The sequence below is a fragment of the Camarhynchus parvulus genome, chromosome 10, assembly GCF_901933205.1.
Source record: "Camarhynchus parvulus chromosome 10, STF_HiC, whole genome shotgun sequence".
In the NCBI taxonomy this organism is placed as follows: Eukaryota; Metazoa; Chordata; class Aves; order Passeriformes; family Thraupidae; genus Camarhynchus; species Camarhynchus parvulus.
Window position 1 is genome coordinate 11200468 of NC_044580.1, and position 26726 is coordinate 11227193.

At 39.3% G+C, this 26726-nt stretch overlaps 1 protein-coding gene across 7 annotated transcripts in view; it reads left to right on the forward strand.

Annotated features, from left to right (window-relative positions):
- Window positions 1-26726, forward strand: part of ADAMTSL3 (ADAMTS like 3) — a 170678-nt gene that overhangs the window by 97359 nt on the left and 46593 nt on the right. For 6 of the 7 annotated variants that reach the window (XM_030954940.1, XM_030954942.1, XM_030954943.1 and 3 more), the window contains exons 8-15: window positions 8461-8535; window positions 13710-13867; window positions 14835-14946; window positions 17576-17714; window positions 19264-19314; window positions 23344-23548; window positions 24388-24535; window positions 25189-25273. In XM_030954940.1, the coding sequence (XP_030810800.1) occupies window positions 8461-8535; window positions 13710-13867; window positions 14835-14946; window positions 17576-17714; window positions 19264-19314; window positions 23344-23548; window positions 24388-24535; window positions 25189-25273 (973 nt within the window). Of the gene's footprint in view, window positions 1-8460; window positions 8536-13709; window positions 13868-14834; window positions 14947-17575; window positions 17715-19263; window positions 19315-23343; window positions 23549-24387; window positions 24536-25188; window positions 25278-26726 lie in introns of those variants that run through there. The other variant, XM_030954945.1, reaches the window with a different exon arrangement.

Here is a 26726-nt window from a genome sequence, read left to right on the forward strand (position 1 = left end):
GCATGCATATTGCAGTGACCTCTTAGCCAGATACTTGTTTGCAGTTTTGCAAAACTACTTATTCTGAAGTCTGTGCTAGATTAGTCTGCTGAAATTCCGTGAGGGATACCACACATTAGGGTATAGCTAGGAAAGAATTTGAGATATGCATTCTTTTTAATAGAGCTACTCAATTCATTCTATCAGGAATAACCATCAAGATGCACATCTTATTTTAGAGGGTATCCTCATGTTGCAGTATATGTGATGCTGCAGCAATCCATGGAAATCCATCTTATAGATGATTTTATGGAAATAGTGGCCTTTCCTTGTAAGTACCTGGTTTTCAAATTAACTTGGATTTTTTTTTAATTTTTCTTGTTTGTTTGTGGGTTTTTTTGTGACGTCCAATGACAGTTGCACTTCAGGGACAAGTTACTACTTATATGGTACAAAAAGCACAAAGTGAAAGGGGCTAATGCTTCCATCTCTTTTTTGTGTGTTTGTCTCAAATTCCACCATTCTTTCCTCAAAATAATGAGCACCTTACTGGGAGTAACTCTGTAGGTCTCGTAATATCAAAAATATAAAATATAAAAGGGGAGGGGTATTGGAATTAGACCCTTTGCTGGAATCTGAAGAGTCTGCCTGTTTTGATATGCAGCCAAAGTTTTCCAAACAAAAACTCTCCTCTGACACTAGCGCTCTCCACCCTCACAGATGATGCTCCCTGGAATCTCACAGCACATGTCCCATGTGTTTATCATATGAATAGTTGCCTCACCTAATTTTTTCTTTTTCTGAACTCACGCCGTGTATTTGTCACATGGAGATGAGGCCTTTGAGGTTAATTACCTTCTTGCAAAGTCACCAGATAGAAGGGTGCTCTTAAAGTCAGTGCTCAAAGTTCAAATGCAACCAGCTTTTCTTTTTAATGGATGAAGCCCCTGCCTCTGAGTGCTGCCTATATTTTAATACTGTTGTATTTCAGCCTGCAAAGATTTCGCTTGTGCACTGATTTTGAAAGAGCTTTGTCTATGGAATCATGCTAAAATCTTATTGCAGTATATATAACTATTCCCGTGGAGTTTTTAATGCCCCTATTTTCAATTTGGATGTAGCTTGGAGTAGTTTATTTGTTATCTCGGTGATCGTTGCTTTGCAGTGCGGTGCCTTGTACTGCCCTGCAAGGGTGTTGGGCACCACTGTGCAGGAGCATAATTTCTGTAATTCAGTACATGTGTAAAGGAAAGACAATCTAAATTAAAAAGTGGCTGGTTATGTGGCAGTGACTTTTGAAGTCACAGGATAATTTTGCACAAGTCAAAGAGCCTTTTTTACATATTAGATGGTCTATCAGTGTTAGCCTTTGCCTTGCTTTGACTAAAGGTCCTTTTTATTGATGAGAGAGTGTAGTTCAGTAATTTATAGAATTTTTCATTGTGAAAGAGTGAGAAAATGTCTTGAATGCTTACAATGAGCTGAAAAAGAATTTTCATGGGGGCCACTTTTTATTCATTTGCCATATCAAAGGCTCAGAGCTTCTGGGCAGCATAGATCAAGCACTTGTAAAGCAAATACTTTTGTAGTGTCTCCAAGTTGTATTTGGTTTGTGTGTATAGATAGATACAGTTATATAGGGATATATATGCACAAAATAGCTCTTTCCCTTTCTGTTGTGAAGGTCAGCTGGAATTGAAGGCATTTGTGTTGTCTATTCCAGCTTTACAGCACCAGAGATTCTGCTGGAGAAGGATGATCCCTGGGGACACCATAGCTAGTTCTAAGGCAGCCCAAATAAACTTTTTGGATTGGTGACTCTGATTGGATAGTTCATGATAAGTGAAATAAAAAGTTTCACATTTAATTGCTGCTTAGGACGGAACTACAGTAAAGACAAAGTGATAAAGGGGATCTGGTTTTGAAACTGTCAGTTTATGACAGAAAATATTAATTTCACTTGTGGTGTTCTGGCTCAGGTAAGGCTGACTAGAACTGACATCACTTGGTGGAAGCTCTCCCATTGCCTTGAAAATTCTGAAGAATGCCCATGGTTCATTGTTTCCTCTGTTATAACTCAGTGTCTCCTTAAGAGTCCTTTAAAATTAAAGACCAAGAAAGACTATTCTGAGGAAAGATGTCAGTTTTGCCAAGTTTTGGGTTTATCTTGCACTGCAGTAGGCTGGATGATATGAATGAATTACCACTGGCATAAGCAAAACAGTCCACATGATACTAAATTCAGAACTTGATGTTTTTCTTGGTTATTGTGATGGTGCCAAAATATATTTTGGGTCAAGTTGTTCAGCACTATGCAATGAGTTCCATATAATCATCCTGTGTGTGAATGAAATGTGGAAATAAAGCCATCCTTTCTTTGTGGTAAAATGTCAGTGGAGGGAGGCACATTATCTTCCAAAGAGCCATTTGGAAGCTTTCAGAATAGTGTTGAGAAAATATCGACACATGACAGAAATGTATTTAAGAGGGAGCTTAAGGCTGTGAGCAGGATGTAAATTTTACTGTTCAATGAAGCAAATTAAAAAACTGGAAGGAAAGCAAGAGCCAAGGATTTTAGTATAAAAAAGAGGCATAAGGGAAAATAAAGTGCTTGGTTATCTTAGCCTTTATTTTAAAACAAAGAAATTTAGGCATTAATAGCAAATGATTTCTCATGAAGGACTAATTTTGTTTTATCATCTTTTTTGATATGTTTTTACATTAAATTAATGTCTTTGATCAGAAAGTTAAACAGCAGTGAAAGGGAGCTTACTGTTTTGCAAATATGAAAGGAACAATTGTTTCAAAAGTTTATTTTTTCCACTAACACTTAATTGCCTTTGAAAGACAAAGTAAGTTAAACTTCTGTCAGCAAGCCAGATTCTAACATTCTGGTAAAATGATTAAAGGTTTGACTAACGATATTCAAACAAAAAGTGTAATAAGTTGTAAAATGTACCATCCCACTGGGAAATGAGATATCATGGGCCTGAAGTTTCTAGTACTAAATGCATGGAACTCCCATTAACTCTACTGCACTTTGTGCACATGGAAAAATGGTAGGATTGGGCCCTCATATCTCCTTTCTCTACCATTGTTGGCGAGAAATGGTAGAAAAATGTTCTGGTTCTGATACCAACAAAGAAGACAAGATGCTGGTTCAGTGTGGGGTGAAGTTGAAGGTGTGGACTTGTCCCATTCTGGTTTTATTTGATTCCCAAATTGCAAGATACTTGCAAGTTTTGCCTTTCTTAATGTTTTGCTAAAGAGCTTCTTATAAAAGCTTTCACTGGTGATGGCTTTGTAACAGTTTGAATTTCCTTTTGCCATGTGATTTATTTCCTGTGGCACTTGTGTAATATACCATTGGTCACTTCTTCTCACATGATGTATGCCACCATCCCCGAGATTGCTTAACCAAAAACCTAATTTCACTTTGGTCATTTATCTAAACAGAGGCCCTTGGCACAATTCCCTCTTCTGTGTCATCAGCCAGCTCAACTTTGTGACAACTTCTTGCCTCATGTTATTTTCCGTCTTTGAAATAAATATACATGGAGCTAGCAACCCCAATTGTCAAGGTTGCCTGATACTTCATTTTATATGAAGGATTATTTTCCAAAATTAGACAGTTGTGTCAGTAACTTCTCATGCCAGGTGCTATGTGTTTTGGAGAAAATTCAGCCAAAACAGCTCAGCATATTCCAAGGACACAGAGGAGAAAAACATGTTGTTTCCCACTGTCAAAACATTCTTGAAACCTTTTATTTAATATGTCTTAAAATCCCCCCATTGTTGGACTTGATCACAGATCAGGGATTTGAAATTTGGCAGGCAATGATCTTCTGGTCATGGATAAGTCTTTTGCAATGTCTGTGAACATCAACACATATTGTACTACAACTTTTACAAAAATCCCCAACCTTTTCCTTCAGTTTCTCTGGAATCTTCTTGGATGTTAACAGCTGAAATTTCTGAAAACTTATCCTTTCAAGTGTTCTCTAGCTTGTTACAAGTCCTGACTGCAAACAGATTGCATGTGTGTAGCCTCCTTAGAATACATTAACGTGTTGCTCTTCCAGAAATAAGCTATTACAGTTTTTCCTTGAGGTTGCTCTGGCTTTTTGCTTTACTGCAGTGTGGACCAGGTGCCATGGCATGAACTCTCTGATGCCTCCTACCTCACATTCAGGCATTCAGAAGAGATTTTTGTGGAGAGCTTCCAATCTCATGGGCTTCAGACTTATGACAGGGAATTATGAGATCACATGTGAAGTGGGAAAGATGAGATGAGTTGAGCAGGAAAATTTGCCATTAGTTCATGCAGTGAAGGAAAGGCAGATGTGAGAAGGTGGGTGGAGGTTGTGGGACTGGCTGTACAGACACACTGAGTCAAGGAAAGAGGAAGAGAAGACTGAGATTAGATAAGGAATCTGGGTGGGAGATGGAGTGAAAAACACTTGGAGAGGAAGGGGGAAAATCAACTATCTGTAGAGCCAGAAGAGGGAATTGGGACTGGTTTGGCAGGAAAACTGTGTGTGGGGAGGGATAGGATGCCAGTGCATTAGTGTTCCAGTATGGATAAGGAGCACTTTTTTTGACGCAAATTTTACCATGGCCCTAAAATACTGGTCATCAGTTCACACCACAGAGTGGTCTTGGAGAGCATAAATTGGAATTTTTTTGGGTGAAGCTAAACCAGAAGATGTGTCCCAGAAAATCACCTGATGTTCTCCAGCAGCTATAGGATATCCAGTCCATAGAATCAGACTAGAATTAGTCCCAACGAGGCACCTGCATTTTTGTAGTCTTCAGCACCAACTGGCTCAGTCTAGACATACCTTTACTTTGGTTGGTTTACCTGGGGCCGTTACAGATAATATGAATCTTCCTTCTGTAATTTCATGGTCCCTTTTGTCTTGAAGAAATTTCTTAGTAAGAACATTGGCTATTTCATGACTTATTTTGTACTGCATTTCCTTAAGATCCATTCTCTTGAGGGGCTGTTTACTGCATGTTTTTTATGTTTTCTCCAGTGCATGTATTGGGGTTTGCTTTCATTGGGCAGGTGAGACAAAGCCCAGCAGAAATGCCTTCTGGAATTATGCCTGATGCCAGAGTGGATGAGGGAAGCCACTGCAATAAGGTTCCAAATATTTGAGAATTTTAGTTCCTGTGTGCTGTAGTTGTTCCTGGATTACTGTTTGTATTTTGAGAGCACAAAGGTCTTCGATCAGAACCAGGGAGCCAGCAAATAAGTTCTGAGCAAATACATAGATGGAAACATGTTTTATAGACCTGAAATAAACCTCTGGCCTGCTATAAGAGGAGAGAGGGAAAAATCCCAACTGGCCCATATGTGAAACAGTAAATGGGTCCACCATGGCCCACATGGAAAAATAAATAAAACCTGCTGAATTGGATTGAGTTTAGGAATGTGACTCCTTTATTTTGATCCTGGGGATTAGCTCCCAGTCTTACCATAGCAGGGAGTCTGATCTTGCTCTCATTGAGATCCAAAATCTAAATCCACATTAACACCATAGAAACAGGATCAAACCTTGACATCTAAAGTAAAGTAATCCAGGAGCTTAATCAGCAAATGCTGTGTTGTGTGCACACATTTGCTGAGAGAGTCTCTGGGTGAGAGTGGAGGGTGATGACTCCATGTGCTGCTGGGAATGCCTGTCCTGAAAGCAGGGTTAGAATAGAGAGACAATATCTCACCTGCTTCTCAGTTTTTAGGGTGAGACTTAATCTGACCTCATATGTTAGAGTCTGGTGTTTCTGCATGTTCCAGATGATTTTGGGGTAATTTGTTTTCATCTTTAGACAAAGGTCAGCAATTAACTTTCAAAGAAATACTGTAAGGAGGAAAAAAAATTTAATCAAAAATTCTCGGTATGGATTTCAGGGTAGCAATTTCCCCTTATGTTTTTGTAAGAGTTCACTGCTTTTAGCAGTGTGGACCCTACTGATTTAATGGGAAATGTACAGCATAACCATTTTAAATGGGTTTACAGAGCCTTGTGTTTCTTTAAGAATATGAATTACATTCAACTGAGAACCAGAGACCTTTGGAATATATAATTTTTTAGGAGCCAGACCTGGACAACCTTAACTATTGTTTCAAAGCTGTCCCAAGGAGAAGGAGGAGTCCCTTATGGTCAGTTCTGTCCCATTTCTTCCAAACCCTCATCTCTGTTCAGAAGTCCAAAAATCTCACATTTATTTTTTCCTGTAATTTACTTCATCTCAAGGAAAGACTGCCCTAGGTCATGATTATCTCAGTCAGGTTACAAAAATCTCCTGCTGTCGGACTTCTTGACAGGTCTGTGGGCTGCAGAGGTTGCCTGCTGCTGCGGCGGTGAGCTCAGTCATCCCTAATGCAAATAAAACACTTTCTGCTAATATTGTCTCTGCCGCAGAGAAATACCAAATTTAGCACCCCCATGAGACTTTTGGACCATATCAGAGAGTGCTTGGGTGAGGGTGGAATGTCTGTAGTACTGCTAAAGGAATGTGAGGCATCCTGGAAAGGGATCTGCAGGGTCTGCCGGGGCCAGCGGAGCTGCCTGTGGGGAGGCGCAGGAAGCTCAGCAGATCGACCCTGTTGTTCTCCAGAGGAGCAGTGCTGCACATGTGTGCACATCTGCAAAGCCAGCCTGTGTCCCTGCAGCACGGGCTGCCCTCAGCTCCGCTTCAGAGCAGCAGCTCATGCGTTCTGAGCTGGTCATCATCTGACTTTATTGGAGGTTTTGTGCTGAGACTGACCCTTGGTTGTTATCAGGATGGGATTCAATTCCCGACCAAGTAAGCACAGATGGGCCCCTCAAACCTGCTTTCTCTCAAATACTGCCGAGCACATGTGAATTCAGTAGTTATTTCCTTACTTTAAAGATATGCACACCCACTACCTCCTGGCTATCTTTAGCAATTCCTCTGATGAAAAACCAAGATGCAAAAAGATATTAAGTGGTTCAGTAGTTAATGTTTTTTCCAGGACTCCTTAGTTGTATTATTGTTTTACTGTAGTATTTTTCACTCTGGTGGAATACACAAGAATGAAATTAATAAAGCTCATATTTTATTACATCCAAAATAAATTGTTATATTTAAATGTCCTTCCTAGAAATTGACGATATAAAAACTGTAACATAAGAAGGTGTTTATTTCAGAAAAAATAATTGCAGTATTTGCTTGAAGTATTCTGAACATTTGGCAGGAAATCATACTTATGCTAAGGAGATGTAAACCAGAAGCTGATAATTTAGCATCTACTATAAAGGGGTTCAGTTTGAAGTGGAAAGAAACCTTTTTAAACTATTTTTTTACTTAAAACGAAACTATTCTTCCTCTAAATATTTTATGGGTAATTCTGGAGCCAGTGTATCACTGACTTTCAACACACATTTCATTTTGAATCTGTAAAAAGGAACTTCCTCTGCAGCAGCCACTGAATGTGCATTAGTTTCATCACCAAGCAGAGCATCTTGTGCAGGGTGCAGCTGCAGAGGACACGTGTGGCAGGGCCTGCCTTGCAGAAGAGATGCAGTTGGGCCATGATGGAAATGAGTGACAGCTCCTTGGATGCTGCTCTCTTCCTTTTGTGGATATCCCTGTGGATATCCCTTTTCTGAGAGCACTGCTTTTGTTGGCATGAGGGTCTCTAGCCTGTTGGTTTGACTGGTAACTCAGTTTGCTCGGGCAAATCACAGATTTCCTACATTTGAAATGAGAAGTAATAACTTTCTGCCTTTGTAAAATGCACTGAAGTAAGTGTGTTGCACATTATTATATTAAGAGGCCTTTCAGGCAGCCAAAAGCTGTTTTGTATTGATATGTCCTGTTGGGGGCTGGTTTGGTTTATAGTTCATTTTAAATTGAGCCTCTTACTGGAAGAAATGATCTTATATGGTAAGTTAGATGCAGACACCGTTATAACATATACCTTATAGCTATTATATATTTGCTCTTAACTGGTCTGTAATTGGTTAAGGGTTAGTGTTAAGTAGATGATTTATTTCCTGTAAGTCCTGCCACTTATTAAAGTTGTGACCTGCAGCAGGAAATGAGGTGTGGGCAAAATGAGACTGAACAGCTGCAGATTTTTGTAAGGGGGAAGGACTACTTAGCAGATTCCTTATGTCAATTCAGTGATTAGAAAATAAAACTAGGACAACAGAGTGTAAATATGTTCCTAATACACTACTGACATTTCAGTTGTTATTGGTAATAGCAAATTATTTTCCAAGAGAAAGCAAGATTTACAGGTCCATTTGTAGGTCTTAATAGTTGCATGACATGTCAAACAGACTCAGTACACTGTACTTAATAAAATAATATATTATTTTTAATAGAAAAACTGTGAAAGCTGTGAAATATTTTCTTAGACACATTTGAGGGTTTTCTGTCTAATTATGTGATGTACAAATTCCCTGATGAAAGATAATTTCTAAACCAGTTCTTTAATGTTTGTAGGGGAAGAAACTGTGATTGCTGTACCACATGGGAGTCGCAGTGTGAGAATCACCCTGAAAGGACCAGCACACCTTGGTATGACTGAGCTGTTTTATGTATTTATACATAGGCAGAAGATAAAAACAGAACCTTGTAACTGAACTCATCCAAACTTTGGAAAATATGGGTAAGATCATGACCTCGATACCTTGATTCCTCTTCCCATCTTTAATATCCAGCCTGGAGATAATCCTAGGGAAGACTGGAAAGTTTACTTGGTAAAAAGAAATAGAATTCATGGAGGTGGTTTCTATTCCTTCCATTTAAACCAATATAAGGCATCTCAAATACAGTACACTCTTAAACAACACCAAAAATACCAACTTCCAGAGGATTATGTGAACCAACATCCCTTGCATAACTCAGCACCAGATTTCTGTTGTAGGCTCTGACAAGTGATCTAGGAACAAATGAAGTTGGGTGAATGACTACAGAAGTCCTGCTTCCATGTAGTTCTTTTAGTCATTATACATCACCAATGAGAAACAGTTTGTTATTCTGTAAGGCAGTTGTTTTCCAATATTTTCTTATAAGGCTGATGGCAGTATTTATGGCAATTTCCTTATCCATAGGCCTAGTTTGCCTGGAGAATTGATGGTTTCAATTCAATGGTAAGTGAATACTAAGCAATGAGATAAACTATTCATTTAACTTCGAACAATTTTTTATCCAGATGTGGTCTGGATCATAGAAATAAAAAGAACTTAAGCTCTGAGATATGTAAACAGAAGTAAAAAATGCATTTTATTTGAAAATTGCTCATCAGTTTGTTTGCTTTCAAAAATATATTGTCACATCCCTTCAAAGAAAAAAACTGAAATAAAACTCCCTCTTCAGAACAGCTCCAGGGTGACAATAACTCTAGATATACTACTTATATTAAAAACGTACAAAGCTGATTTTATATTGAAATAAATACTATTCCTTTAAAACTGTTGAGGGGATGTGTGATGGAGTGATCCTGACCAGTTCAGGTCAGGACTCTTGGACTTTCTTAAGTAGTTCTGCAGAAGGAAGTTGTTGTTTCAGCTTTGTATGAGGAAAAAGTACTAGATTGAGTGGCTCTTGGGGGATTTCTGGAAAGCTCCTGAGGAATGCAGCAGCAGCTCAGTAACTGAGTACAGAGTGCTCCTGGCTTCCTACCCAGGGTGGTTCTGTAAAGAAGCTGTGGCTTGGCATCACCTTTGTTAGTTCACTCTCTAGCTGGACAGGAATTGTGAAATGTTCCCTTAACCACTTCCACCAGCACATCTGTTTGCAAATCTGCAAGGATTTAGACATTTTTTTACCTAAAATTAAAACTGCAGAGGTAAAAAACAACTGAGAGCTGTGGTGGGGAGGGAGGTGAGAATTGCTTCTGGCTTCATAGCCAGGTCTCCAAGAGCTGATGCTCTGGAGCAGCTTCTCCACCTTCCCACTGTACGTGTTCCTGGGTGTTTGTCACTTAACAGAAGATACCAAATGATCCTTTCCTGCAACTACATCAACTTTTGTGTGGGTGTACTGGTAGAATTAAAGCCAGAATTTAAAAAAATCATCTACTATTACAGGTTCCATTTGTCAGAGATGTTTTTCCTGGCTTGCAATGAGTTGAATTTAACAGGTGAAGCAGGGACTACTTATTGTTAAAGTTTTATACTGCCTCCTGTCGCCAGTATATATTTGTCCTTCAAGTAGAGTCAGCAGCAATAGCAAAAACTTGAAGAGCACTATGGAGTGTCTGGCACTTTTCCCTTTATCTTGTGTTCAGTGGGGCTTCATCCTGGGTTTATGATCTGGTCTTGTTCCAGGAAAGCACAACTGCTGGACTAATCAAAAATGGAAATGTGGTTGGAGATGTAGCACATAACAGATTTGAAACAAATGCTCTGAGCATTGTTTTGCAACCTGCAGTTAGTGTTTGAGCAAGGACTGCTTTTCTTTGTAGCTGGTTAGAAAAAGTGCTTTGTTGGTGTCTCTGGACACTTGAAAACAGGCAGCAGATTCATCAAGATGTTACTTTGGGTTTTTAACAAATATGGCCCCTCTGTACTTCTGCCTGCTAGGGTTTGGTGAAAGATTTGGTGGAAAATAACCAAGTAATTAGCACAAAAATGGGTCTGAATAAAATGTTTCATTGTGTTGGCTTTGTTTTTGATTTGGACTGTATCATGGCTTTTCTAGTAGTTGTTTTAAGAGCATTAGAATCAAAAGTAAGCCTGAAAGTTCCCTGAAATTAATCCTCCAGCAGAAGAAACAGGAAAACCAGAAGCTAATATTTTTACAAGTGGCTAATGCTAGATAACTGAGTTCGTGAACTTAGGGAGGTTAAACCTTACTGAAAGGAACTGAAATGTTTTTCTTTTTGTCAATTTTTTCTCTGCTCACAGAGATTTGCATCATGTGACAGCCTTTAGCTGTGGGTTTGTGCACTGCTCTGCCTTTGACAGATGCTCAGAGGAGCATGGTGTTGCTTTTGCTTGCATTTTGAGAAGAATGTTTTGTATTGTGCTACCTACAAATGAATCACAGAAAAGAAGCAGCTTTTGGACAGCACCATACTTGCTCCTTATTGCACTGAGAGCAGGAGCAGTTTTCCTGGGAACTCCTTCATGCACAGGGAGGTTCCTGCAGTGGGTTTCCTGCTCCTTCCTGCCACCAGGAGAATGGGGGTATTCTGCTGGGCAAGGCATTTGCCATTTTTGTCAAAGGAAGGAAAGTAACTAAACACAGATAGTTACAGGTCTTTGGCGCTGGTGATTGTCCTGCTAGGCACAGAAACAGGTGAGCACTCAAGAGAATTCCCTGTCCATGTTACTCTTCACATCTGGAGTCTCGAGGAATTGATTTAAGATGGGCAAGCTTACTCCTGAAGTCAAACTTCCCAGGTCTTTTAGTATAACAGGACTCTGCAGAACAAAGAAACATTTGGTGAATTGTTTTCTTGTCATGAAACCAGCTGATCAAACGTGTGTTCTCAGTTACTTCTCTGAAAGCAATAAATGAAGTTTTGAGGAAGGAATTCCTCCCCAATAAACATCATTATGTTATTTATGTGTTAAATACACCAAGTGCTTTGTGTCTCTCTGTTTTGGAAGCCTGTGATGACAAGCACTAGGTACGACTGAGCAGGAATGCATTGCACCAGAGGTTATCATTGTGCTGTGCAATTGCTCCTCATCTCCCTGTGTGACACAGGAAAAATCTGAGCAGCAGTTCTGAGCTTCAGTGGTGTCACCTCCAGAGACACAGACCATGGCTCCATAGCTGCACCTTGCAAATAAACACATTATTTGCATCCACATCTAGTGTAGCTCTAATGTAAACGTGTCAGCTCTCTGGGAGTTACTGTCTTGTTAGTTGCTGAACAATATTCTTGGTTTCTGCTTAGAAAAACATCAAAAATGGTTTTTTATTTTAAAAAATGGTAAAAAGACTGTTCAGAAATGCAGCTGAGGTCACCAAAGAAATATTTTCATCATCTTTTTGCACTAGCTGGATTGTAATGCCTTGTAATGTTCTTGTAATGTTAAATCCTAGTTTCGAAAGGATCCTGTCCTCCTAAGCATCTCACTGAATTTATTTTGAGTTGGAAGTACTTAATATTTGATTTTACACTTACTTTTAAAAAATGAGACAATAACAGGCACCATTAATTTTTACTTAATTTTAAGCAGCATTTGTGATCAAGCTGTAAGTTTGTGATTTAAGCATGAAGTTTGGGATCAAGGCTTGCAGAAACTTAATTCAAGAATTCTGAGTTCTATATATTTTAAAGGGTTATTTTGTAATGCAATCAGGAAAAGACACTTCCATAAAAATGGCAAACAGAAATATGTAGTAATCATCTAAATACTTATTTTTTCTGGGATTAGTTTATATCTTTGTTCCTAATGGAATGTGTTGGACAGTGGGGCACACTGATTCCCAGAGATTTATGTTTTCTCTTTGACAAAGTACATTTTATTCACCACTAGATTCATACCCTGTGATTAACATAAAGTCATTTCCTAGAAAATCCTTCCTGAAACTTCCTTCCAGCCATGTATGTGATCTTTGTTATACCTATGAGCACAGTGGAACCTAATGCTTAGAAGCTTGGGATAATGGTGGTGTGTTTTCAAGGAGTTTAATTCATTCTGTAATTTCTTTATTCTCTTTGTTTGGGTGCTCCAGAATGCATATTTGTTTAAAAAATATGAAGGAAGAAAGCAGTTAATGATGGATTTCAGCATTCAGAGTATGTTTTCAGTGCAGGTAAAACCAGATGCTTTTAACCTAGATGACTGACTTAGGTAACTTTGTTTAAAGTACCAAAAAAGGCAAGGTAGTGGGAGAAAGAGGGTATTTATATCTCATCAAAAGATTCCTTTTAGCTTGGCCTGAGCTCATCTGAGATTCATGCTTTTCTCATGCCGTGCTCTGGTGGATTGTAACCAGACCAGGGTATTTCAAGTCATGCATCTTGCTGTGCCTCTATGCTGTGCTACACAGAGCCCAGAATTCTACCTTCGTTATGAATATCTTCCTTTAGCTTTGTCCACTTACAGTTCAGTCAGCTTTCTGGAAGTGATTTAATCTTAAAATGCTTCATCTGTCTTCTGGAGGCTGTGGGCTGTTAGTTTAATCTGTTTCCAAGGAGTAGAGAACAATTCAGAAAGGGTTTTCATCACCAGCTGTTCTGGGAAGGGCCGTCCCTGCAGCTGCCCGCCTCCTGGCCCTGCTCGTTGCTCACATGGGAAATACTCAAAGCTGAGTTAAGGATCTTGGGGCAGTGATTCAGGTATTGAGGTGAGTGTCAGGTGGGTTTGGCACCGCTCAGGTTTCTCTGGAGACTGACTGCTCAGATTGCTTGGCTTCTGAGTTGCATGGAAGTATGAGGTATTTTCCTCTATACTGATTCTATCAATTTTGAGTTTCTTTCAGCTTTTCCTGCTCAAGCTTTTGCTTATATCAAGTGTTACAGAGCACTTGGTGTAGGAAAAACCATCTCAGAAGTGCTTCTGGTATGAAAGAATAGTTTGTTCAGACAATATTCCTGTGTTGACTTGTCTTGCAATTATCTGTCAGCCTGTAATCTGAAGCAGTTAATATTCTCACAGATTCTCTGGGTGTGTTTTTACTGCACATATGCAGCTGGTACTTGCAAGGCAAAGTTATAAACATTACCTTCTGACTTTCTTGAAAACAAAAACCTGTTTAAGTTTACTAATTGCACGTTTCTTCTTTAGTTATAGAGTCAAAAACACTTCAAGGAGAAAAGGGAGAGCACAGTTTCAATGCTCCTGGAACATTTGTCATTGAAAATACAACTGTTGAATTTCAGAAGAGCACAGACAGGGAAATCATAAAGATCCAGGGGCCTCTTGGAGCAGATTTCATTATCAAGGTGGGGTGTGTGAATGTACAAAATACAAAATACACAAAGTTATTGCAAGTACATGCAACACAGTGGTGGCTGTCCATCAGCTTGCAGCAATACAACAAAATCTTTTAGCTAGCAAGTAAGAAATCCCAATTACAGTCCAGAGATCATTTATGCCAAGAAAATCCGAATAAATTAAAATGTTATGTGATTAATGTCTTTCCTGTGGTGGGAAGTACCACAGGATCTTTAATGGTAAAAATGGCCAGGATTTTTGTTTTCAATACTGCTGGAAGAGTAACAGTGTGACCTTGAGCAGTGCTAATCCAATTGCACACTGCCACCTACTGAACCTGAGCACTGCTTCCAGCAGCACCCTCCAATCTCCCTCAGACATTGCTAATCCAGCCACTGACCATTTCCAATCATTTTGAATTGCTTTTCTATTCAGAGCACATGTGGCTTGCATCACACATCAAGATATTTATAAGTAGGAGCATATCAGTATTTGACTACCAAAGGAAGGCACTCATACACTTTGCCATTGGAAGTGACAGAAGTTTCAGTATTATCAGACTGCCTGGCTTTACCTGTCACATTGTAGAAATAGAATTTCAGTTGTTTTCCTTTTGCATCTCCAGTATCATGTGCAGCTAGATTTGCCTGACAGTGTGCTTGGATCACTTTCAGACTTCTTTCTGCAGCAGATTTTAAAATTTTTGCTAACAAAGACATGAACCAAAAGAATACAGTTAAGAACTTTGCTATTTGAGGATAAATAATCAAATGGTCACATTAATGCCTTGAATAATTTGAAAAACAAAGCACATTCAAGTGTTTGGCTATTGGGAACCTAAATTTGATGGCTACTCTAGACTTTCTAGAGGTTTTGTGTCTGTCATCATCTTACTTTGCACTGCTATTATGCATGAACTCTGTTTTAAAATGGCATGAGCAGTGTAAATGTGTGTTGTAATGGAAATTTCTTCAGACCAGGTACTCTGGATCAAAAGAGAGTGTGGTTCAGTTCTTCTTCTATCAACCCATCAGTCACCAGTGGAGACAGACAGAGTTCTTTCCTTGCACAGTGACATGTGGAGGAGGTAAGTAATGTCAATTCTTCAGCAGTGATAACAGCTCAAGATTAAAAGGAGCTGATTTACAACCTTTGTTCTGCATTTTTAGTGATTAGATGTTTGTGTTTCTCTGCACACTGGTAATTCCTCAGCAAAATAAATGACAGAGCAGCAGCTAGGCTGGTCAAGCTGGTATCAGCGCAGGGGTTTTTACATGTTGTCACTGGAAGTCATGTTTTTCCATAGCTGATGTTCATTTGAGTAAGAACATTGACTAAGAAGTAAAAATGCAACATTCAAAATGGAAAATTGCAACTCATAGTGGATATGTGGGGAAAGTAAGCAAAGAAACATGATGAGATTTTAAAATAAGAATAATCAAGAGGTGAAGTATTTGTGGCCTCAGTAGTATACCTGAGGGTGAGTTTTAGAACATTTAGTTGAGGAATTAGTTATACAGAAAGCAGAATAAGTAAACAGAATTTAAAGAACATCTGCTATCAGTACCTTTGGCTGTCTGATTTTAGACATTTAGTCCTGGTGGTGGCTAGAGCAGCACATGTGGTATTGTAGGATCTACTCCTGATTTAAGCACTGCAGCTTAGATGAAGTGTAGCTTCATTCTGCTTATCCAGCCCAGCCCACAGCCTGTCATGTCTGGTTCTGCAAAAAAAGTATGAGCTCATGGTAGGAGGAGTGTTTGACACTGCAGATAGCAGCTTCCCTTCAGCTAGCATTTCCCAGGTCACCTGGAAAACAGAGCAGGATGCTGGTGATACTGATACAGGGATTTTCTGGAGAGTGCAAATGTGGTTTAAATAGTTACTTGGGGCATGAATAAAGAGAGTGAGAGATGTTTAAAGTACAAGCAGAGTCTGGGGATCTTTTGAAGGACCATCCATTTTGGCATTTGCACCTCCCTGTGATCTGAAATGCAGACAATGTATGTGTCTGATATGCAGTCCCACAGGAAACTACTGTATCTTATGAGATACTTGGCCTCATGAAGTGTGATCCTTGCTGGAGCTGTGAGTGGCAATGCATATCCTCTGATGATTCCATCACACTGTGTTTATAATTTTTTTTCCTTAACTTGTCTGACAAAGGGAAGAAGTATAAAGCATCACAGTTACTTTTGAGGACTGCATGTAAACACTGGATACCCCAAGGGAGATATTTACCTTCAAAAGTATTGGCTCAAATCCAGCCTTATTCAGACTGCTGTTATGGCTTGAAAATTATAGCTACATGTCAATCTCTTTGAAACCATCCAGGGTGTTCAAAGCCCTGCTTTGTGGCTGCTTGCCTATGATATAAAACTGGTACCTTTGTCAGAGGGGCTTGGCAGTCCTCAGGGAGGACAGGAACTGAGGAAGCACAAAAACTGAGTTGCTCAGTCGTGACAGTAGTGGTGTTAAGAATGGCATGCAGGGAAGTTGTATTGCAGCTGCCTGGCTTTAACCTGTTATCTTAGATTTATCTGGATTTAATGTCCAGATTGTCTGTTTGGCATCTGGTACTGGCAGTGAAAGAAAAGGTTCCTCACAACAGAGATTTGGAATTAGTGCATTGCCATTCCTCACTTGGATGCTGGCTCTATCTTTAACTCTGTAATGTCCATTTGTTGGAAGGGCCATCTCAGAAAGCACAGTCAAACTTGAATGAGCAAGTGTTCAAAAATTGTTTCTCTTGTTTGCAAGTGACATTTCTTCTGGGTCCTTTCGGTACGTACAAGAACTGAAACATAGATGCTGTGAGCACTGGAACTGCTTAGTTCTTTATGGTTATCACTCTCATGCATGATGACACTTTGGATCAGCCAAGAGACACACAACTGAAGCCACTGATACATGATACTTAGCATTTTCAGTAGGCACAGGGACTTGTGCTGTTAGTTTGTTGACTCAGTTTGATTTTAATTCTTGTGGTCTAGAACTTTTTTTCTTTGCACATACCAGAACATCCTCCTCTCCTCAGTTTAAGTCCAAGTAAGCTTTTTTGAATGAGTCTTTTTTTCTTAGCCAAAAAATAACCTAGTGGTTTATAAAACCCAGATCCCTTCTTGCAACCAGTCTCCACACATATTTTATTATTTGTTTTTCACCGAGTTGTTAGTTCAAGTCTTCTTTTTTGGCTCTTCAACTCGGAATGTTCTTGAATCTATTTCTTGGTTTTCTACAGTTCCTTAGCAATGTTTTTGGATCCCATCTTCAATTCCTCTGGCTTTCTGTCTCAAGTATTTATTTCTTTTAGCATGAATGACTGTTTAATATAGCTCTCCAACATACTGGTAACTCCTCCTTGGAGGAGGACAATTATACATTGTGGAATATGTACTAGAGCCATATGGCTTCATAGTTTTGCTTTCTGACAGGTGAGCTGGTGCAGTACAAGTATTTCTGCATCAGAAGGAAATATGTGTGCCTCTACTCTTAGAATATTAGTAGAATAAAGAGCTGGAAGCTCATTTAGTGTTAAGACAGGTTAATATAACTGCTGTGCTGAATTGCCTTAAATGAAGGTCTGGTTGTGCATTTCCTTTTTCCTTGTTTAAAAGCAAACCAAAAAAGAGTAAGACAGAAAATTAATTCCATGGGGAGAAAAAGCTGTCTTACTTTATCTCCATTAACAACATTTAACTTTGCTTCTGCCCTAGGTTATCAGCTCAATTCAGCTGAGTGCGTGGACATTCGTCTGAAGCGTGTTGTTCCTGACCACTACTGCCATTATCATCCAGAAAACAAGAAACCAAAGCCCAAGCTGAAGGAATGCAACATGGATCCCTGCCCTTCCAGGTCTGTATGGCAACTAAATTTGTGTGTGACACAGGCAGTTACTAAGGAAGCAGGAAATGTATTTACTTAATTTCAATTCTTTTTATCTTTAAGGCTACTTAATCTTGGTTGGTTATTGCATGTGTTAAAGGCTGATACCTCTGCCAGTAGATGTGTGGCACTTCTTCAGTGTTGCAGAATAGAAGATTTTGCTCATAGAGAGATATTGTAAAAATCAGTTTGCTGAAGGGCTAATTCTACTTTGTCTGTTGCTGAGTAGTACAGCACTGGTGTGAGGCTGTGTGAGAAGGACAGAAGGTTTGCCTACTTTCAGATTTATTGATGCTGCCATTCAGAACATCTCAACAGCCAGACAGAAGCTCCAGTCAGTGCAAGTTTTACATATGGTTTAACTTGGTTTATTCATTTGCCTACCATAAAAGTTTGGTTCTTCATTGGTACTGTAGTGTTGACAATTTAATAATTGAAGCTTGGGTCTATTTGTTTGGGTTTTTTAAAACTAAGCATTAAAAAAAAATCATTCCAAGTAAATATCCTTTGGTACAAACGCCACAGGATATTAGTGCCAAATTGTAAAGGCTACAGTACACATAAATTGTATTGAATTGCACCACAGTATTTCAAACTAACTTTTGGATTGTCTGGTGAGGTTTCCTGGCTGTGCTAAAGAATCTTAAAATAACATCACAGTATCAAGTCCCAGAACCTCACATTAATATGCCAGCTGGCTGAGCTAGAGTTATATGCAAGAAAAGGAAACACTCTCAATGGATTTCATTTCCTATAGCTAAACTGTCCATTTCCTTTCATTCCTGTTGAATGTAATCGTTGATAGTGACCTCTAACAGTTATAGATGTGCAGACTTTCAAGAGTTTTTCCTGGAGAGTTGATCACTGTATGAAGCAGAAAGACTTCAGTAATGCTTGATGGCAATGGGTGCCAAATGTTCCAAAGCTGGAATGGGAAAATTAGGGGAAAGAAAGGGTGTAATTATATTTTACCTTGCAAATTTAGCTTACACAGTCAGGAAAAGGAAAGTACTACTGGGTATAATACCATGTTTCCTAGCATTGGAAGTAAAGCTTTATGCCTGCTCTGTTCTATGCAGTTCAAACAACTCTAGAAAGGTCCTAAGCAGCATTCAGAACCTATCTAGGATTAATCTTATGATGTATTTATTTCACTGACACTCATGTCCCTCAGCAGTCTTTGTTACAGATACACATATGTGAATATTTTTTTGTTAATGAAGTAACACAGACCTAAAGGGTCACCGATAGTAAATTTCTTTGCTGGAGGCTTGCTCATTTAATATTTTATGGTGGTATGAAATAGAGAAGTTATATGGTGAATAGTTCTTTATCCATGCAGAAAAGGTAAGATTATACAAGTCATAAGGTTCACCATAAGGCTCATGTGTAATCAAGTAAGATTCCTGCATTTCACATTGGGAATTGCTTACTTCAAGCATGATCACATAAAAGTATGTACTTGATGTACAGTCTTGGGTATGAGAAGTAATGATGCAATATTTATTTTTTTTGACAGTGATGGATTTAAAGAAATCATGCCCTATGATCACTTCCAGCCACTTCCTCGGTATGTATAACCAGGATAGCATATGTGTCAGCTTTAGCACAATTTCACTGCAAATATACTGCTTCGATGCTAAGATAATGGACATATTTTGAGGGTTTTTTTATACAAGAGGGTAAGTTTACAAGAGTCCTGTAAACATCTCTGAATCTTGTGATTTATTTTAGTGTGCTCTGGATGATTAGCTTAACAGTCAGAGGTTAATATGCTCTTCTTGAAAATACCAATGTGAAGTCTTTAAAATAAACAGTTGGCCCCCTCAGCCTTCTCTGGCTGTAGTGCTGAGAAGATCATCATCTTTAAACTGCATGTATGAATTCTTGTCTTGAAAGGTTTTTCTTTTGACAGTGTATGAGATTTTATAAAACAGACCTTGCTATGTATAGGATTCTGGAAATTCTTTTTCTCTTGAGAGATCTGATCCTTCTCCTCTTTAGATCTACAGACTATTTATTGACATCAAAGATGACACATCACTTTCAAAATACAAAATTGTTGAAATATCTGTTTCCTTAAATTAGGGCATCAGAGAACAGTTTGTTACTTTTTTTTCCTTTTTAACACCTGAATCAGTTACAAGGATTTAAAACTTCTCAGGAACCCTTAGATGTTTCAGAAAGAATGTTAGGATTAAACAGTATTGAGTCACATTTGCTTTTAATGTAAAGAATTATAGTTGATGAGTTAGTTGCATATTTATGTGAGTTGAACTTCTGCTTTATTATGTCATGTAATGAATAATATGTATTTTTCTAAAGAAGTAAAGATATGAAGTAATAAGAATGAAATCATAGACTTGCACAGCTTAGTAGAGCTACTGATTACAGCTGATATAAATGTCATAGTTTATTTCTGTAGCAATTTGTCCTTGTGGATCTGCTGTCCTGTGATGTACTTTGGCTTTCATGCATAGATGGGGATTTTTTTTCCTCTATAGCTTTATCCTGTAGAGTCCTCTAATTATATTCTGTGTCTTTCCCTTTCCATTTCTTCTGCCAATGCCTTTGTACTTCAGATCTCTCCTGGAACTCAGCTTAATGTATCTACAGGAGTATTTCATCTTCTGAACCACTTAGGACTTGGAGACCACTTGGAAGAGAAATTTAATCCCTCTTTCTGTGCTTTGCTGTGCTCAGCACGTTTGCATGACACTGTGGTGAGATAGATTATGTCTGTGATAAAGCTGTGGGCAGGATCTCTTATTTCAAACACTCAGAACTACCGGCAGAGTCCCACCTCATTTCAGCACCTCGGTGTGCTCTGTCAGAAAGCATCATGGTCTTCCTGGGTGATGCTTCAGAGGAAGGACTGTAAAACAGCAGGCAGCCAAGCAGGGCTCAGAGCTGGTGCCAGCAGGAAGGAGAGAGGAAATGGGCTGTATTGTACTGGGAGGGCTCGTAAGGAAACACCACAAAGACAGAAACACCTTTTCTTGCAGGAATTGCTAAAAGAAAACAGCAGCTGAAAGTTTGTTTACCTGCATGAGGAGATGACTCTGGTCCAGTGTGGGTGCAAGTCTTGCTTCAGTGCAGCAGGATTTGTCTGTGCTGTTGCCTGGCAAGGAGCTGGAATGCATTACCCTGTGCTGGCTCTGCTTTCTCCTCTTTTCTTACCTGTTTCTTGCATGCTGACCCAGGACTGTTCTTGCAAAGCGGGTGGAAACCCCAAGTCCTGGATGCAGACTGGAGCAGAGCTGTGCAGACTGCTTCACCTCCAGCAGCAGTCCTTCATCTCACCTCCTCCATAACACCAGGGCCATGTGCAGGCTGCCTGGCAGTCCTGTGGAGTGCACCACTGCTTTCCCATTCACATGAGGAAGTTGTGGGAAAGTCGTGGTGCACACCACAAGATCTTGAAAGGGTTCTCCTGTGGCTACAGTTGTAAATGCCCCACTGAAATATTTTTACAGATGGAGAATTCTTTTGAAATAAATAGAAAAATTTCCCAGGATGAAAATTTGCTTTTAAAGCTTTTGGACTGCCTCCATTTATTTCAGACTTGTTGGACTGTTGAGGATCCCTTGACAGCTGTGGGTTCTGGAAAGTATCTCCTTGACTGCTTGCCCAAGACCCCCCTTTTCCCCAGTAGCCATGGACCTCACTCCATCTTGAAAATTCTTGTGGGAGTAAGAGATCTGGAGTGTGTTTGAAACTGATGAGATAAAGAAAAACAACTATAAAACTTCACACTATAAACACTTGCAAGCCTTATATTACATACAGCACAGTGAGCCTTACATTTATAAATCCACGAGCTGCTAATTCATGAAATAGTTAATTTCTCTTTAGTTCCTGATTTTTAAAAAGAAAATTAGTTAACACTGGCCATTCCTTTAAGTCAAAGAAGAGTGTAACTCTTGCTCTTCAATTGCATTTTGTTATTGTGATATGACATCAGTATCTCAGCACATAGCTTTTATTCAGAATGCTTTTGAGTGTATACTCCATGGTTGATGTCCCTGGCTTGCTCTGTGTTTCATATTCATTCTTCTGTTGAGCTTAAGCACGATTAATATATTTTTGTAGGCAGCTTAATGAATTGCCTAAAATAGGGAGCGTCTTTGATGTACCTGCTGCATCATAAAAAGTAGATTGCTTAAATTTACCTTTGATTTATTGGCCTTTGCTTCATTGGGTCTGATATTGTAACTTCCTTTATGATAGCCAAATTGATTACTCTTGATTAATTGATTTTGGTGGGATATTGTAGTCCTTGGTGAGTTCATTGTTCAGAACAAATATAATTATTTTCCTGATCCTTTCTGAGCCTCTGCAGTAATGGAGATAAGGTTTAAGTAACAAGACATTGATGAACCTTAAGATGTACTGCAGGACTCAGTCATTTCCAAGAGATAGATGGTAAAGGGTGAGGAGATATTGTGTGGGGGTCATTGGAACCTACAGACAAATACTTCAATAGAAGCTTGTTATGTCTAAATTTGAGGGAGCAGGACATTATTGAAGTTTGGTTTTTTGAGACGTAATTGCTTAAATGTACATTCATTCTAAGAGGTAAATGAAACTGAGTTTGTAGCCTAAAAACCTCCATGTCATTCTCACTTCAGATGGTGCAACATTTTCCATCTTTTTTGTAGTTAGGTCTAAGATTGTGGATAGATGTCCATTCTGAAGATATTTCTTCCCAGCAGATTGTTTATCATCTCTCTGTTGGAGGCTACTCCCCAGAGCTCTGCTGATTCACAGGCTTTTCTAATCCTAAATTTTCCTTAATCTGTGCATTGCCCTGCTGCAGGAGCAATCAGCTGAGTGAGCCAAAGCAGCTGAGATGGATGAGCAGCTGCCTTTTGCTTGAAGCAAGCTGGAAAGTGTGAATACAAGGTCGTTCAATGGAATTTTAATGAGGGTGGGAAACTCTTGCAGAACTGCAGTTGTGACCAGCCAAATGGTACCTGCCACAATTTAATTTCATCACAGTTCTTATGGTTGAAGGCAATTTGGTATGAAATGGCTGGCTTGACCCAAAGTATTAGAAATCCCATAAAAATTCCTTCAGGAACAGATTTTTAAGGGTAGTCTGAATGATGTGAGCAGTGATGAGCCTGTAAGTAATAACACCCTCATTCAGGGCATCCAGATTTGTCTTTGTCTTTCAGACTTCATAGGATCTTAAATACAGGGGCTTCCTGGTCTCTGACAATGATAATGTGTCATGTGATCATACAAATTAATTGTCGAAAGTATTCAATTTAGATGATTTAGACTATTTGAAAGTAAATTCATTCCAGTATTTAAATTCAGTATATTCACAGTTTCAAACTTATCTATGAGAATAAGAGCTTCAGTTATGTTTTGAAATATACTTACATTAACAGTTCTACTTCTGATTTTGCACGTGAATTTAAGCCTTGAATAATGCAAGGTAGGCCTGAGAGTCAATGTATCTGTATGTGGTAAGAATCCAGCAACCAAACTACCAGTAAGCTTTAATTCACACTAAGGTTGGACTCAATATTTTGCATTTTTAATAGAGGTTAGTGGAATAAGAAAGAGCCTTATGAGTTTTTTTTTCTAGGTGGGAACATAACCCATGGACTGCATGTTCAGTTTCCTGTGGAGGTGGTATTCAGAGGAGAAGTTTTGTGTGTGTAGAGGAGACCATCCATGGAGAGATACTGCAAGTGGAGGAATGGAAATGCATGTATGCCCCAAAGCCCAAAGTCATTCAGACCTGCAATCTGTTTGATTGTCCAAAATGGGTGGCAATGGAGTGGTCTCAAGTAAGTAGAGAAGTAATTTGGACTTTCAGTCTTGTTTCCTAAAGAAAGCCTCTGGTCTTATGTTACCATGTATTTATTAGCACAGGACTATTAGAAAAGTATAGCCCTGAAAGATAATCAATAGTACTGGGCAAAATTTGCTCTAAGCAGTTCTGCCTGATAATCAAAACATTAATGTGTCTGTGTGGAGCAAAATGCAAATGTAGAATTCCTTGTGCCTGTTGAATTCCTGCTTTGCATGCAGAAGTTAGAGACAGAGGTCAGGCCCCTTTGCAGTCAGGTCATTTATGTCGCAGTTCTTGATAAATGTAGTATTTCACTGGCTGTAATAGTTAAAGGCATGTCTGTCTCAGGGGCTGGCAAGTCTGCAAGGGTGATTTTCCAGCATTCTTACCTTTCATTACAGTAACAATAGCCTAAGCCAGCTTGTCCTGGCTGTGGTTATCTGATACAGTCAGGTAGGCCAGCACTCCTGTAATTCCTTAGTTCATCCAGATGACATCAGTGCCACCAGAGTGTAGAAAATGCAGCTCCCCTGACCCAGCCTTGACTGAAAACCACCACTGTGACAGAGTGCGTTCTCAGTGCACAGCCACTTCTATTTCAGCCTGCTGCCAGCCAGATAAAGCCTCACAGAACCCCAAGAAACCACCTGCATTCCCAAAACTTCAACTTCTTTCCCAGCATCAACCTTTTCCTTATCCACTTAGCAACGCAGGGACAAACTCTTACCTCTCAGTGGGAAAACTTTAGCGAGCCCCTCAGTGCTGCTCGTGCCATGCTGCTGGGCAGCGCTGGCAGTGGGAGCAGCAGGCTGAGGGGCTCTGCTGTGTCCCCAGTGCACGGTGACCTGCGGCCGGGGGCTGCGCTACCGCGTCGTGCTGTGCATCGACCACCGCGGGCAGCACGTCGGGGGCTGCAACCCGCAGCTCAAGCTGCACATCAAGGAGGAGTGCATCGTGCCAGTGCCCTGCTACAAGCCAAAAGGTAACTGGAGTTTCGTGTGCTTCTGTTATTGTTTCGCATTTTTTGTCCAGAGAATTAAAAGCCCCTGGTAACCTTTTTCAGAAATGCCAGAAGCTGGAATTTACTAGGGGTTGGGTTTTTTTTTTTCCAGTTTTGGCAGAAACAAGCACTTTAATTATTGGTGCTAGTAAAAGTGCCCCGCTGATATTTTTTGCTGATAATGTGGCCAGACTGTCATGAAGTGAACGTGCCAACTAAATCTATATAGTCTGGTCAAAAACCAGAATTAATGAGCTTAACACGGGGAGGAGGAGTTGTTCGATAATACTTGAAATGGGAATGAAACTCCGTATGTATCACCTGGGATGTTCTTTTTTGTTTTAAATTAAATGTGTTATCCTGGTGTCAACATTCTCAGTGTGACTCAGCAACTATACTCTAACTATTTTCCTTTTTCCTTCTCCATTTCTGCAAATTTAAAACAAAGAATGGAGCTCAAACAGCATGATGAAATTTTCTAGTAAATTTTGTGTTATTATCTTGTATATCTATAAAAGCATTAGATCAATAAGCAATGTCAGCTGTGAAATTCTGAGGTGATTAATGCTAACATCTACATATTGCTTTGATTTTGGACAAATTATTGAATGTTTTGAGTTTTTGTCCTCTACCAGAAAAAAGTCCTGTGGAAGCAAAATTGCCATGGTTTAAACAGGCCCATGAAATGGAAGAGACCATCACAGTCTCAGAAGAGCCAACGTAAGTACACGGCTTTTACAGTGAAGAAACATTTCCAGTGTGTTTTGCAGACCTCTGGAATGATTGTTGTTATGCAGTTTGCTTTGACAGTTGGCCCTCCATGGGAAATGAGTCCTGTGGTGAGCTGTTCCTAATTTTACATCTCAGTGACTTTGCTTCTGGAGCTCCTGTTCTGGATGATACACAGCTACACTGTTATAGTGCCCCTATATAATTCAGGAATTCAAAGGGATCTTGATTTTAGCCTGATTAAGCCCTAATTAATGCATGTGGAGATGCTTCAGCAGAAATAAATTAAATAACTTTAGTTTTATCCCGGTCATAGCTGTTACCTCAAGAATGTAGTGGTGGTATTAAAACTTAAGAGGTACTTTGTAGGGTTGCCAGGATTTCCTTGGGGGGTGAGACCAATGCATAAAGTGAGAAAAACCTGATGATCTCTGTGCTTAGCTGCATCTATGGGGGTAAGTTGTACTATTTTACATGTGTATATGTGTGAAATAACATCTGGATTTTGTGAGTCCTCTTAAAAACTGATGAGGTTAAGCCTTGCAAGTCCTGGGGATGAAATCACAATTTAAATCCAGCTACACTTGTTCCTGACACTTGTATGTTTGGGCATCCACACAATTCCTTATATCCCCTGTGTACATTTCATACACACACACATACACACATTTATTTATATATGTAATATATTCAATATATAGGCATTAAAGTATTTAAGTTTATAAAAAGTATTAGCTTTGTATGTGGTGAGATTTTGAACAGTATTTTATTGCGTTGTGTTGAATTCTGCACATTTTTTAGTAATGTCAGTTTGAAATAATTTAGATGAGCTTAATGAAGTTGCTTTGGATTTATGTTGCTCTGATAGCAGAGTGTACCTTATGCTTATTTTTCTTATTCCATCAAGCTATTCCTGATTTTTGGCACACATGGCAGCAACAGGTGTGACCATGAGTAATAAAATCTTTACACCTGCAATGACTCACAGAAGAAACCTCTTGCCAAACAGGTGTTTATATAGTTATGGTGACTGTAGTTTAAACTTTTCACTGCTCTAGCCTCTCATGTCAAGTGTCAACCTACTGTAAGGGGTTATTTCACTCTCCAAAGCAGTGGCCCTGAATTCAGACAGGTAGTAGCAAAGATATAAAAATAAAGTGTGATTGTCAAAGGGGGATGATGCAATCAAATGTGTCTTTTAAGTGTCAGGATAGCAGAATGAAGGTATATGAGGTCACTTCTAGAGAGGATTCAGCATGAAGCTATAAAGAAAATTATCTCTAGCATTACAAAGTCCTGCTGTGGCAACCATGAGCTAATGCAGTTTCTGGGTTTTTAGGATCCTTCAGCATCAGTCTGACAGAACAATCAGGGAGGACTGGCAGGGACACAGCACTGCTGGTTCAGAAGAGATGTAGAATGTAACAGAGCTGAGCTGGAAACT